General features: G+C 40.8%; 1 protein-coding gene, 1 long non-coding RNA gene and 1 other non-coding gene across 5 annotated transcripts in view; 2 read left to right on the top strand and 1 right to left on the bottom strand.

Annotated features, from left to right (window-relative positions):
• Spag17 (sperm associated antigen 17) overlaps positions 1–14,645 on the bottom strand; it is a 236,044-nt gene that overhangs the window by 40,378 nt on the left and 181,021 nt on the right. For all 3 annotated transcript variants that reach the window (XR_009379872.1, XM_059265953.1, XM_059265952.1), the window contains exons 32-40: positions 12,019–12,207; positions 9,800–9,945; positions 9,564–9,694; positions 7,521–7,648; positions 4,350–4,532; positions 3,282–3,395; positions 2,696–2,741; positions 860–959; positions 655–702 (exon numbers count right to left, since the gene is read on the bottom strand). Coding sequence is in view for 2 of the 3 variants with exons in the window: in XM_059265953.1 (XP_059121936.1) it covers positions 655–702; positions 860–959; positions 2,696–2,741; positions 3,282–3,395; positions 4,350–4,532; positions 7,521–7,648; positions 9,564–9,694; positions 9,800–9,945; positions 12,019–12,207 (1,085 nt within the window). In the remaining variant the exon portion in view is untranslated. The remainder of the gene's footprint in view (positions 1–654; positions 703–859; positions 960–2,695; positions 2,742–3,281; positions 3,396–4,349; positions 4,533–7,520; positions 7,649–9,563; positions 9,695–9,799; positions 9,946–12,018; positions 12,208–14,645) is intronic.
• Positions 2,353–3,706, top strand: LOC131913354 (uncharacterized). The gene is made up of 2 exons (XR_009379873.1): positions 2,353–2,427; positions 3,058–3,706. It is a non-coding gene; the product is annotated as an uncharacterized LOC131913354 (long non-coding RNA).
• On the top strand, positions 13,564–13,696 carry LOC131913931 (small nucleolar RNA SNORA64/SNORA10 family). The gene has a single exon (XR_009380002.1). It is a non-coding gene; the product is annotated as a small nucleolar RNA SNORA64/SNORA10 family (small nucleolar RNA).

The raw sequence follows: 14,645 nt of genomic DNA, 5'->3' as shown, positions 1-14,645 counted from the left end.
CAGCCCCCCAGCTACACAGCCAGACATAGAGTAAGACGTAATGAAAAGATATGCAGAAATAGAAAAAGGTAAAAGCCCAGAGGCAAAAGGTAGACAGGATAATTTAAGTTAAGAAAAGCTGGCTAGAAACAATCCAAGCTAAGGCTGAACATTCATAAGTAAGAAAAAGCCTCTGTGGCTTATTTGGGAGCTGGGTGGCAGGCCTCCAAAGAGTAAAGAGTGAAAAACAACCAACAACACTTCTGCATAAAAATGGCCACCCCACCCCAGCTACATAAACATATTTGGCTTCCTTTATGGATAAAAAGCTGAGTTGAAATCTTAAGCTCAGACTGGAGGAAAACAAACATCATGACGCTCAGGACACATTCCCGAGGCAAACAACATGAATCCTGAGTGTTATGACTAATTCCCAAAATGTTCATAAGTATATTAGAATCACCAGAAGCACAAAGGGTGACCACCAAAATCCACTGCAGGAGATGGGGCTATCGACATCTACCCAATGGCCCAAGAGGCCTCCACAAGTGCCACCTTGACCTGTTGAAATGCCAAGGAGCAGCTGGGAGCCTGTGGGACCTTGTAGCCTACTGAACTCAGAGATTCCGGAACTGGGCTTGTCACAGGCTTATGTCTACTCTGGGGCAGAATTACCTCTGTTCCTCGAGCTTTTCTTTCCAGCCCCTTCCTTGTGATGTATCCCTATGTGAGAAGAAGAAAAATGTGGTGAACCGGGCAGTGCTCTCGAGCGACAGAGCAGCAGCAGCAGCACTACAACAGGAGAAGGGCCACAACTATCCCCACAGCTCTGCATCCCCTATGTGTACACTAACTGGGACATACATCCAGTGCAGCTTACCTCCATTTCTTCTCAAAGTAATCTTTAGTGAATGCTTCTGGTGAACATTTTGGAGTCAAAGTTATAGATTGCTTGAACAAATCCGTTAGGTGGGCAGCAACTTTAAAAATAACACCTTTAGTGTTAGTATTGACTTCTTTATAACATTTCTTCATTACACAATTAAATTTATTGATTGTTTTGGAGGATTTCTGCACCCAAGCTGTAACAACCAGACTACTTTCCACGGCATGTTCTGCTAGTGAACATCATCTTTATGATCCAGACATAAATACTTTGCCCTACATCACTAGGGAAGCTGCATGGCGAGGGCCTGAATTTTCTCATATTAAAACAGATTGGCCATCATACTGAGGTTGTTATTCTAAACATGTACCTATTATCCAATTCCAAAGAGCTGAATATCATACACTTTTAAAATTTGGGTGATGGTGCTCAGAGTTTGTCTATAGCATACGGTTTCAGTGAGCTGTCATTTTGTCAGAGAAAGAATAGGATACCTGGTCAAGATAAGAAAACTTAGAAAACACTGATGTAGACAAGGGTAAGTAAGTTTTCTTCTTGTGAGACTTTTCTGTACCCTTAATTAATGTTTGTTGTAAGTCTTTAAGAAAGTGAGACAATGTAAAATATTATCCAAATCTGTGTTAGTGTAAAACTCATGCTTCTGGAGGCATCCCCTTAAAGAACATCTTAGGAAGTACAATGGGAGATGCTGACTTTGTAGCATCACTGGCAATCAGCAAGGTCAGTTTTACGTATGCTGTTTCCTTCCTGCAGCAATTTGAGAAACACAATTTGTTTAACCATTACTATTGGGTGGCCTGTAGGTTTGCCTCTATCACACATGCCTGCTTTCTTGGACCGTATGTCACAAGCTCAAATAGCCCAGGGTAATTTTGTAAGATCAAATATAGGATAAATAAAATTTGCATTTTAGTCGAACACACTTTCTAAAGGATAAGTATGTAGCATGCTATATTTGGGATATACTTACAATACATATTGTTTATTATTTATCCAAAATTCAGTTTTAACAAGGCCTTTTGTATTTATGTTCACTGGGAACTCTATTGCAGGGACCAACTTGTGAAAGAGTGATGACAGTATCCAGACAGAGGAGTACTGGAGACTATAATAGCCTCTTCCATAACGGCCCTCTAAAGGGGCAGTGGCTCAGCACTTTCAGTTAGATATCACTGCTGTCATATGAAATCTTAAGAAGAGAAAAATCTAGATAAACAACAACAGTAACAACAAAACAAGAGTACAAGTCAATACTGTGTCTAAGGGTTTAGTGAAGCCCAAGGCAGCCAGCTTAGGGCCTCTGTCATAGAACTTAAAGCAAAATCCCAGTAAAATTTCTAGTGCTGTTGCTGTGATATGACCAAGCTTGTTGGGGCCAGGGAGGTGCTCCTTTGAGAGTAGCTGTTTGCTTTACGACATTCAGAGTAGAAGAGTGCAAGGTGTGGGCAATGTCTGGGCACTGGCTTGGCGGCTGTGTGCATTGTACATGGGGGCACTGGTCAGCTGGCTCATTGCTAGTTGCTATTTTCTATGGAGTTGAGGTAAGAGAGAAGGTAAAGTACCAGTGGTTTTTTGTTTTTGTTGTTGTTGTTGTTTGGCAAAGGAAGGTTAAAGGTGAACTAAAGAGGGAATCACTGTTTTTCAGGGCAGAATGAAAACATATAAACCTTTACAATTAAATGGCCAGGATAGGAGTGGAGATTGATTGATGAGGATTTGCTGTGGTACACAGAATGACAAACAAATATATTTAAGAAGTCCTTCTGAAACCTGTAGATATATTACAGAAAAATATCAAATTCCAGTTACCTTCAGTAACATGACTTTTTGTAGTTTCCTCCATTTTAGGGAAAGACTGAAATGAAGATTAGAATTACTTGATGTTAATTATATTACACATGGAAATACTTTGTTTAGAAGTATTCTTTATGTGCTCAATTTGACTTGTTATAGAAAAAAACCTATAAATACCAATATACAATTTATTTGAGTATTTTGTTGCTCCATTATTTAATGAATTTCTAAGAATGGAAATAGTTTGGCCTATAGAAATTACTCTTTCTTTCACATTCATTAAGTTATTCAGTATTTCAATAAACATTAACTTCTTAGAGTAAAATTAATAGTATATATTCATAGTAAAATAATAACATATATATCTTTTATTTGAGGATCTTCCAAATTCGCTGTGAGCAAAGGAATAGTCAAAGGAAGATATATTTGGAAAATTCAACAAATCCATAATCCAGTTAGCACAGAAAAAGTTAGGATGAGGATAAAGCAAATACTTCAGAGCCTTGGCAGGTTCTCACATGGCTCTTCCCTATGCATTCTGTCTGGGAGCACCTGACAGCAAGAGAGGAGCAAGAATGCTGGTCTCTAGCCATTCTCTCACCATAACCAGCTTGAGGAGATCAGCAGCATTGCCTCTTTCTTCTTCCGTCCTGGAATCCTTGACGGTCATTTCCTGTAGCTCGTCTTCTTTCTTTAGAATATGGTTTATATAATCCTAGACCAGGACAGTCAAACAAATGGATAAAGATCAAGAACTTGGCAGAGAAAGAGACCAACATAGTCAATGTCAACTTGGAACATCCCAAAAGGACTAAGGAGATAAGTTGCTACCTCTCCGCAATCAGTTAACTGGTCAAGCACTGGGAAAACTTTTTCTCAGGAGGTTAATAGTGATAAGCCAAGTCCCTCTCTGCCCTCAAGAAAAGCTTTAAAGCCACAGGAGAGAACTGCACAGGGAGGACCCTGCTTCTAACACTGTGATGCAGCATCCTTTTCACTGAGATGGATAAACTGAGGTGGAAGATTCTTGGTCTCTCAGTCTCGTCTTTATGATTCTGTCCATGGGTATAAGTTACTTAGTCCATGCCTTTGCTTCTAGATGAAATATATTCCTTCCCCATGAGTATTTGATCAACATCCATCAGTATTGATCCTCTTCTCGATGCTATGTTCTGAGCATATAACCATAAAATGCATATAATATCTATGCAGAGAGTGTTAAACTTAGAAAGATTCTATAGCTATGATCACATAACAAGCCATCTATTTATGAAGTCTTAGACCATTTTCAAAGCAGCAACTGTTTTTATCCATGAACAAGTATCTGATTAATATGTGGCTCTACATTTTCTCCAGAGAGTGTTGGCTTTCTGTGTAGTACGAAAGAAAAAATACTATATAGAAAGTGTACATTGGTTTTGTTTTTCAAACTATAGAAACACCTTTGGGGCCTCTTAATGATTCCTATAACTTAATCCTATGTTATAGGAATCATTAAATATCCTCTTCCTTTTAACCTTCTATTTTGGGCAACCGATATTCAAGTGTTATTCTAAATACCGGTAAAACTAGATGATTTCAGGCTCTTCAGGAGATGGACAGGAATGATTTGCTTTGTTCCTGATCTTTGGGGGGGGGGGTGGATTGTCACATCACCGGATTCTCTTACCTTAAGGGAAATCTGAAGCTTCAGTTTCACCTCATTCTTTATGACCTCATGCTGGATGAACTGACGCATCTGTAGTACCTTGGGGCCTTTGAGTATAGGGGCTGGGGCGTTTGTTAGCTGTTTAAACCCAATACAGAGGCCTTTCCAATTCTGAGTGCCAAATGGAGGTCCTGGAGTCTTTTTCTATAAAAAAAAAGTAAGGTTTCACCAAAGAAGTCAGAATAGTGCAGTGATGGACTTTTTAGCCAAGTACTCTTCACTTAATCTTAGCCAAAAGGCTGAGAAGCGATGCCAAGTACTCTTATGTGAATACTAGATCAGGAGTGATTATGGGGTTCCAAAACCAGTGGAGATCAAAATCTGACTTTGAGGGATCCAAACAGACCAGGTTTGGTCACCTACACCCTAATCCAAATGACCAAAGTAATGGTAAATCAGGAAAGAGATTCATCATTCTGTATGGCTACACTGAGAAGCATTGGGACTAGCATCTCATGCACCATTTTCAAGAAGCTAACAAGAGCTTTGGAGAGATAGGAGGGAGGGAAAAAAAAGAAGGAAAAAAGAAGGTGAGCAATTAATATGTGTGCATCCTCAGGCATACATATTGATCCAAGTATGGTCTGGTTGATCATCAGCTCCGGATCAGAGCTTTCTAGACAATTAGAAGGTTGCTGCTCTGGGGGTCAGGGAATAGTTTCCACTCATCCAGTTATTCCTGGAATCCAAAACGACTTTCAGAGACAATGGCTAAGAACAAATGGTAAGTCAGAAAGTCAGGCGTTAATTCTTTTGGGTTTTGGACAGTGCCCAGAGATGTCTAGAGGTGCTGTTGCTGGGAAAAAAAACAATCAAGCCACCTGGTGTGGTGGCACCCACCTTTTAATGCCATCACCCCAGAGGCAGAAGCAGATGGATCTCTGTGAGTTCAAGGCAGGCCTAGTCTACATAGTTAGAACTTAATTCCAAAATTCCCTAAAACTAAGCAAGCAAGCAAGCAAGCAAACAAACAAACAAAAACCTTCACTCCAACCAAAGCAATCTGGGGAGAAAAGAGTTGATTTGCCTTATACTTTCAGGTCACAGTTTATTGTTGAGGAAAGTTACGACAGGAACTCAAGGCAGGAAAACTGGAGGAATGCTGCTTGCTCGCTCACCCTCTGCCTCACTCACTGATAGGCTCACGCTGCCAGCTTTCTTATATCGTCTAGGACCACCCACCTAGGGTTGGTGCCACCCACAGGAGGCTGAGACCTCCAGTATCTATTGATAGTTAAGGCAGTCCCCAAACATGCCAACAGGCTAACCTGATCTAAGCAATCCCACAATCAAGGCTTTCTTCTCAGATGACTCTAGACTATTTGATAATTAATGCTAACTAGGACAAGGAAGTTGTAAAACCTGGTGACCGACAATTTGTCTATTATGGTGTCTCTGCAAATCTCAAATGTGTTTTACTCACTCTTTGGTGCTTCTAGCCTTGAAGGGGAGGGTTGCTGGTTTTAGATGAAAGATCTTCAAATGATTACCATGTCTATATGAAAAGTTGAGCAGCAACATTATCCAAATTTAAAGGAGACAGATGCAAAATGGAGGCAGAGATACCAAACAAACTAGCTTTTAGGTTGCCTAGTGAACATCTGAAGGGCCAAGTAAAGAGCCAGTCCTTTCTGCAGAATTTGAAGCTATTATAGTACCACCTTCAAGGGACAATATGGTGCTAGAAAAATCCTCATCCTCATGGATCTGAGCAAAATTTCGTCTTTGTGTGTGCCGCTAACAGTCTCAAATGGGCATCCCTTCAGGAGGGCTGTGTGATTCTGCACATGCTAATTTAGCAACCATCTAAATCATGTCACATGAACGACGCTTTGTTTAGCACACTCATATCACATAAAACATTTGGAGTCAGCAGCCTTTAACTTCCTGGTTCTGTGTGAGTTTATATAGGAAGATTCTGAAAGCAAAATCATTCCATGAGTCTGGGCCAACTTTGAGCTCACTCTTGATGAAACCCACCTCCAGAATCTTCTAGTGGTTTCTTGGGAAGGAATGAATACCTAAGAGTGAGCGCAAATCTCTGTCATCCTAGTAATTGGCCTTCAGGACTAGTGTACTTCGCTGCTTTGGTGTTTGTTTTAAAAAAAGAGTGGCCAGTGACAACCACCCAGTAGTTTTCAGTTTGTAGTATAAGAGTTTCAGGTGAAGAGACTAATCTTCATTAATCTAGAATGGGGCATATTTATCTTATCATCCTGTAGTACTCTCAGCTTTTTGACATTTTCAACTTTCAGAGAAGAATATTGTGGTCCAGTATAACCTGTTCTAAGATTCAGGACAAGACGTCATGGCCACTTTCATCTCATCGATTTGATTAGAGTCACCAAATTAAAACAAAGATGTAGGTGATTTTTGCTCATCCTCTCTGCTCTTGCTGTAGCAGAATTTACTGTAGGATACTGCAAGTAAAAACTCAAAGACATTACCTTCCTCACTTAACAGCAATATGCTCTATGTTCACATTTCAGTGTCTTGACAGATTTCATAATTGAACACCATATGATGTGCTGGACATGTTGCATACGGTGGTATGAAACAAAATGACAATCTTACAAGATACAGGATTTAGTAATGCTTCAGCAAAATGTGATTTTAAAACTTTAGGGTGGAGTTTCACTAATCTGGCATGATCATAACCACAGTATTTACTCACTAACATTGCAGTTGCAAAATTCATGCAAAATTCTTATTTCCCCTATCTCTTTTTGCTCAACTTTTAATACATGAAGAAAAAACAGAGAGTTTAAGGCACCAAATTTTGTTTCTAAATTAATAGCTAAGAAATGACAGGGAAAGTGGTATAGTCTCAGGAAGTCCATGATAGATGAACTGTAACAGGTTATTCATAAGAGATGTTCTAATATTATAGGGAATATACCCAGGCTTATAATACAGAATGAAAAAATGAAACTGAAATTAGTCAGCCTGTCATGGTCCTCTGAAAGTCTATGGCTACATCTACAAATACTTAAAATCTCCAAATATAAAACTTCTTGAGCTCATTCAGTATCATACAGTATCTCACAGAAGGATGAAAATATATAAAACTACATAAGACCTGAGCCTGAACGGAAGTGTAAAGAGAGTGACTTTATAGTTGGGAGCACATACCTCAACTGAAGGAAAATGTTCCCAGGACCTTGACTGGAGATTGGGAGGAACAATGGTGTCTAACTCCTTCTTCATTAGCCATGGCGATGCTTCATGGAAAGGGCGAAGGACTGTGATGCTCAAGGCACCTGGATTAAAGAGATTACCAGAGGTCATTTCTCTACCAAAGTGATTCTGACAAGTTCAACGGGCATTAACCAAGTTCAACAAATACTTTTGAACTGCCTTTTACATAAAAACCTTAGCCAGGGACAGTGATTATGCTTTAGGGTGTCATTCTCTAAGATGAGATCATGAGTCAGTCACGACCTGAAAAATGGCCACTAATCAACCAAAAGTATTCACTTTCTGTTCCTCAATAACCATATTTGGGTCAGGTCTGCCAACAAGGTGCCCTGACTCCATCTTCTTCTGCCTTCCCCACAGATGCAACACTCAGCCCTGTGCCTCAGGTATCCCGCCCTGGACTGAAGCAACAGCTAGCTTTTCTGGCAGGCTGCCCTCTGGAGTGAACCCACCCTGACAGCCAGGTTGACCAGTGAAGTTCACACATGATTAAACCTTCTTCAACTTCCCCTTGTTCAAAGAGTAAAGCAGGATCTTTGCTCACCCCTGCCTCAACTTGATCCGCGTCTTCCTTCCACACTTCAGCCAGGTTTGGTCTTTTCCTACCCATTTTCAATTTGGTATAATTCTTTGTGTTTTCTTCTCCAAGAAATCCCTACCCCCAATACACACACCCGAATGCACTAACAAGCTCTTGGGTCTCAGCATCTCCAGAGAAATTTTCTAGACAACCCCAGGTTTCTCTGTTCAAAGCTCTCATTGAAAAATATTTCTGTTCTTCATAGATTTCATACAAAATTATAATTACACAGTTATTTGTGTGGCCATTTAATTAACACACATTTCTGTCATTAAATTTTAAGTTTTAAGGAAATAGGGTCTATGTTTGTTTTATCTCATTATGTACTCCAAAAACTAAGTTGGTATTTGGCACAGGATAGGCTGCTAAGTTGATGCTACTTAAATGTTTAAAAGGGGACTGGACCTACCTGGACTGAGTCTACCAGGTTGATCTCAGTCTGCGGGGAAGGCTTTGCCCTGGAGGAGATGAGAATGGGGGGTGGGCTTGGGGGGAAGGTGAGGGGGGCCGGAGGGGGGAGAACAAGGGAATCCATGGCTGATATGTAGAACTGAATTGTATTGCAAAATAAAAATTAAAAAAAATACTTAAGTAGAGTTCTTGCTGTCTCATAGTTTTTGTTTGTTTTAGTTTTTTTGAGTCAGAGTCTTGTGATGTAGTTAGTGTAGGCTGACCTCAAGCTTGCAGTGGTCTCTTAGTTTAGGGGTTATTGTATCACCACGCCCACCAACCTTACATAGTTTTTTTTTTTTTTTACATACACTGCATAACCAGTAACAGTCTTCTATTTTCCTCAGTCACAAGAATAAGGCATATAATGTGTACATGTATGCTGATACAAACACAGGCATGAAATCATACTCTCAAGTTGACTCAAAATCTATACCACCAAACAAAAGATTAAAGAAGCCCAGAAACCTCTCTATATAATTAGCACACCAAAGTGTGTGCCTTTAATCTCATGCAATGATTTCTTTGAAAATGATAAAAATAATATAAACTCCCAACAAATATGTTATATAACATATACACCTCTGATTAGTAGTCTAACTGATGTAGACAATGTGTTTTCTTGTTGTATTCAGTTTGACAAAACATCACCTTAAAAATGATAATAGAAAAAAGAACTTTTAAGAAATCTCGTATTGTTTCTAAACAGGATGGAATGAACTGATAAAAAAGACCTAGGCACAAGCCTGCTTTAGGGCAGCAAAAGGCATTCATTCTTGGCTTACACAAGTTGATTCTTAGACACAGTTGGAGATGAATATCACCTTCTGGAGCTATGTAAGTGGCATGGCCAGTTGGAGTAGTCAAGTGAACAAAGGGGGTTGAACAGCAAGCGGATGAGAGTCACTGGAGGACACAGGGAGCTGCAGGCAGCAGGCAGTCTCTACCTGGGTGTTCCTGGACTGGCTCCTGGAGAACCACAGTTGTTGATTCTCCATAGGCCAAGGATAAGTATTCTTCTATGTCACTGTCTCGGAGAAGTTCCACGCCAGATCCATCAGCATAGATCACAAAAAACCTATTTGAAGAAGTAAAGATCAGAACATTTGAGACACTCGGGAAAGATGCTTCTTGAATTTGGGATGGAGAATAAAAATCCTAATGTTGTTAGTATCATTTTTACCTGGGAACATGTTCACCATAGATTTGCATGTGATTCTTTTCAAGGTGAATTGATGATAAACTATCATAACCCTCAGTTTGTACGTCGAAATCATCTTCTAATCTCTTTTTAGATAACATTGTTGATACAGAGCCATCAGCCATGACCTATGAGACAAGACATATGAGAAACTGAGGGAAAAAAAAATAACAAAGTACCTACATCGCCACTGATCGAATGTGAGCAAGCACATACTCCCTTGGATTATCAGAAAATCAGGTATATTTAATTACACAGTATTGATATTATGTATGAATTTCATTAATAAAAGTGGAGATTCCCTATCAGTACAGATGTACTAATAAACCACACCTAGACTGTTAGAACAAACTCTAACACATTTAGAAGAAAGTGACCAGGATTGAGAGGGGACTCAAAATCTTATCCTCGGGTGATTAGTTCAAGGGATGGAGAGACTGAACGTGAAGGAAAGACCACTCACACAATTGCTGTTTTAAAATATGGAAAAGAACCTTTGAATAGAGAAAGCTGAGATTCAAGTCCAGAACTGTAGGTCCCTTGTAGAGCCTATGGGGAAATAGGGTTAGGATGCATGTGAGAGGCAGTATTCTAGTTACTAGTGCTGTCTGTATCTGGCATGCACCTTTTCAGAAAGGAGCATGGCACAGGCTGCCCACTGTAGGTGATGTAGCCCTAGAGGGTTATTGGAAACACGGCTGGCAAGGAACACCCCAGACATTTCAATCTGGAGGGCCTTTGGCTTTCTGTTTCCATTGCTTGTCCTTGTCGACAGAAATTCATCAGTTCATGCTCATGCTGTGAAAAGTCTGTCCCGTAGCAAAGAAAAGCATGAGCTGGACTAGGACTTGTCTGCAAACCAAAACAGCATTAGGGATTCTGTGCTTTTAGTCCAAATCTAAAAACTAATGTCACGCCCACTAGTCAACGGAGGACATTCCACTGTAGGGGAGGATTGGGGAAAAAAGATAAATGGCTAATTAGGGGGTGGCAAGGCTTTTTGGTCAAGGATCAGAAGTAAATGCTTCAGGAGCTTCAGGTCATACATTACACAGCCCTTCCACTGCTGAGCCCAATGCAGACAGAGAGAACACACAAAAGAACATGCCCATCTTACAGTAATGATTTCCATCCCACCACTGAAATCTGAATTGTGTGTACGTTTATAGGACATGAAGTATTCTTTAGACTTTTTCAATATTTTAAATGTAAGACAAAGTATCTGAGGTCCTAATCTATATAGAGAGGGACACAGTTTGCCAATTCCCAGACAAAGATAAGGGGACCATCATGTTGCTAAAATACAGATAGAGAAGAGCATCTCCATAGCACAGCCTAAGCCCTCCAGACCCTACCTACCCATCACTGGCCCTGCTAGGCCCTTCTCACCACAGACTGCCCTGGCGCCATAAAATTGCAGGATGCTTGCATCTGCTTTCACCTTAATCCTTGTTTGTGGTTACATTCTTATTTTCCTTGCACTTCTCCAATTGCCTATTAACTTTAATATTTCTCTTGCCCAAATTATTATTATTATTATTATTATTATTATTATTATTTATTGTTTTTTTGAGACAGGGTTTCTCTGTGTAGTTTTGGTGTCTGTCCTGGATCTTGCTATATAGACCAGGCTGGCCTCAAACTCACAGAGATCCACCTTCTTGCCCAAATTATTAAGATTGTTCTTCTCTGTGAGAGTATACTTGAGGATCCAAGAAACGATACTGACATTCATGATTGGTTGCAGGGGGGCAGTTTCAATCTACATGAAACTTGTCTAGTACGATACATCTCAAAACCAAGCTGTGGTAGTTTGTATGAAAATGGCCCCCACAGGCTCATTGGGAATGGTGGTATCTGAAAGTATTAGGGTGAGTGGTCTTGCTGGAGTAGGTGTGGCCTTATTGGAGGAAATGTGCTAATGGAGGTGAGCTTTGAGGTTTCAGAAGGTTTTCTCACTTCCTGTTGCCTGCTGTTCTGGATGTAGAACTCTTAGCTACCTCTCCAGCACTGTGTCTGCCTGCATGCTGCCATGCTTCCTGCTGCAACAATAATGGACTAAACCTCTGAACTGTAAGCCAGCCCCAATTAAATGTTTTCCTTTATAAGAGCTGCCAAGTCCATGGCATCTCTTCACAGCAAAAAAGCCCTAACTAAGACAGAAGTCCGGGCTCTCTCTCCACTTGGACCCTGTACCTTACCTGAAAGGTGTTCCCCTCAGGATCCAGGACCTCACAGATCACCTCTGAGGTATGTTTCATGATGTACCTGCTGGCTCTTAGCTGCTCACGCTTCTGGAAGGGATTGTAAATATTACTGCTTGACTCATGGCAGTACGTAGCTGAACAGTCTCTATCAATATAAAGGCAGCCTGTGTTTGGGGGTAACACCTAGAAGGAGAAAGAAAAAAGATACTAAATTTTCTTGTGCAACTTGAGGGATTTGAAAGATATTTCCAGGACAAAAACACTGCCTAAGAAACAACGTAATGTTTCAGAAGGACTGCGTGTCAAGGGGGTATTTGTTCTGTGCCCTCTTATTTCAGACTTCCTCCATTTTAACTCAGGTAAGTACATGAGGCTCCATGTGAAATGTTTGGAGCCCACTGGGTTTTTTTTTTTCAACAAGAAACATCTTTAAAAGGGATAAATGCCCTTCAAAACGTTGGCTAGCCTTAGTCCTTCTGCTGGCTGACAGTCAAATGGTAGCACTTATGTAACGACTTCTAGTTCCTTCTTTGAATTATAATTCATGTGCTGTAAATTCACCCCTTAGAAGTGTAGTATTTGGTAATGTTTTAGTATATCCAAGAACTTGTGCAACCATTTATACATGATTCTAGAATATTTACATCATGCCCTCCAGAAAGAACCCCCTGCCTCATTAGCAGTCACTGTATCATCCCTGGTCCCAATACTTGGTGACCACTAACCCATTATCTCTGTGGATTTTCCTCTTCTAGATTTTTCCATATAGCTGGAAACCACAACCTCATTAGCAGTCACTGTATCACCCCTGTCCCCAATCCTCGGTGGCCACTAATTCATCATCTCCATGGATTTTCCTATTCTAGACTTTCCATACAAGTAGAAGTATCACTATGTAGCTTCTTTCACTTGAAATAAGAGCTTCAAGATGCAGCAGCAGTTTGAAGCCTGACGCTCATTCCATTTGCCAGCATGAGGACACCACCAGCTAATGTGACAACATGGGTGGAGACATCCTAGAAGGCCCCAGCTCTAGATGAAGACCTTTGGGCAATTAACAACTGCAGAGAGAGGGAGGTTCAGTCTTCTTCGGGGATAACGCTGATAGGTTATCCAATCCCAAGTGATTAGCTCTACATACATATACATACAAGGAACACTAAACAGACTCCATGGGCTATACTTACATAAATACACACAGATGTATATATATAACAATAACAAAGAAGAAGAGGTCATGAATTTGAGAGGGGAGAATAGGAGAAGCTGGAAAGGAGAAGGGGAAGGGTAGAAATAATGTAAACTCAGTATTTATGTATACAATTCTCAAAAAAATTTCAATTAAAAAAATCTGCCCTCAGCCGGGCAGTGGTGGCACACGCCTTTAATCCCAGCACTCAGGAGGCAGAGCCAGGCGGATCTCCGTGAGTTCGAGGACAGCCTGGTCTACAGAGTGAGATCCAGGAAAGGCGCAAAGCTACACAGAGAAACTCTGTCTCAAAAGACAAAAACAGAAAACAAACAAAAAAAAAATCTGCCCTCCTTCAGCTCTCCTGAATCACATGGGCCCAGTGTGTGCTTGGTATGTTTTTAACGGAGAAAGGAGAAGGTCCTCCTCATGCATGGCAGACATGCCCAAAGGAACTTCTCTATTCCTAGGAGTCGGGCAGCTTCTGGGTGGAAGGGAATTTAGGCTACCAACACATCTGATTGTCCATTAGCCAAGGCAACCTTTGGTGTCATCTTCAAGAGACACAGCTACCTGACTCCTGACCTCTGGAAAGAGATTGTGCTCACAAAGTCTCCTTGCCAGGAACTCACTGGCCATCTTGTGAAAATCCACACTAGAGTGTCCATTCAAAGGACCCAGACTCCAGCTGTGACGACCATATAGACTTGTTATACCAGAAAAATGAAGTGATTAAGTCTGCTTTTTTAAAATGATGCTTATGCTTTGGATGTGTGTCATTGCTAATGAACATCCACACTTGTATTTTCTTTCATTTCTCACTTTCAGCACTTACTTTGTCCCATAGCCATCTACACTGGATGAAGAGAGAAAATATAATGACCAGGGAGATGGGAAGGTTACACCAGTTCAGCTACCGTCACAGTGATGACCGTGTGTCCATCACATCCCAGCTTTCGGTTCTCAGCCTCTTATAACATGGTGTGTGATATTTTAGTTCATGTTCCTTCTCTAATGAGGAAAAAAAGGGGTGGTGGTGGAAACCTTTCAAAGACTAAAGGTACTCTATGCTGACACCAGAGTGCTGTGTTGAATAGGACAATCAGAGAGACTGGATAGGGTTGTGTTGCCCAGGGCCAAGCAGACTGCCTGTTCCCTCATTTCTACTGAGGAGTTAGGGGTGGACTGAAATCAAGTGGTGGAGGAGAAGGAAAGAGGCAGGTGGGTGTATGCCAGGCCACTGGAGTGACTCTGTCCCCACAGTGCACAGCGTGAGGATCTTCTTAGCCTAATCTTGACTCAGTGCTACTAACTTTCCCCAACAAGCAGGACAATGTGTTCCTAGAATGGGTTGAAAAAAAATGAAAAACCAAAGTGTGAAATGTGTATTCTAAGATCAGGTGAGTGATGAAAGCAACAGCAAGTGCCATTG

This window comes from Peromyscus eremicus, chromosome 6 (assembly GCF_949786415.1).
Source record: "Peromyscus eremicus chromosome 6, PerEre_H2_v1, whole genome shotgun sequence".
Taxonomy (NCBI): domain Eukaryota; kingdom Metazoa; phylum Chordata; class Mammalia; order Rodentia; family Cricetidae; genus Peromyscus; species Peromyscus eremicus.
This window is presented reverse-complemented; position numbering and strand designations above follow the sequence as displayed.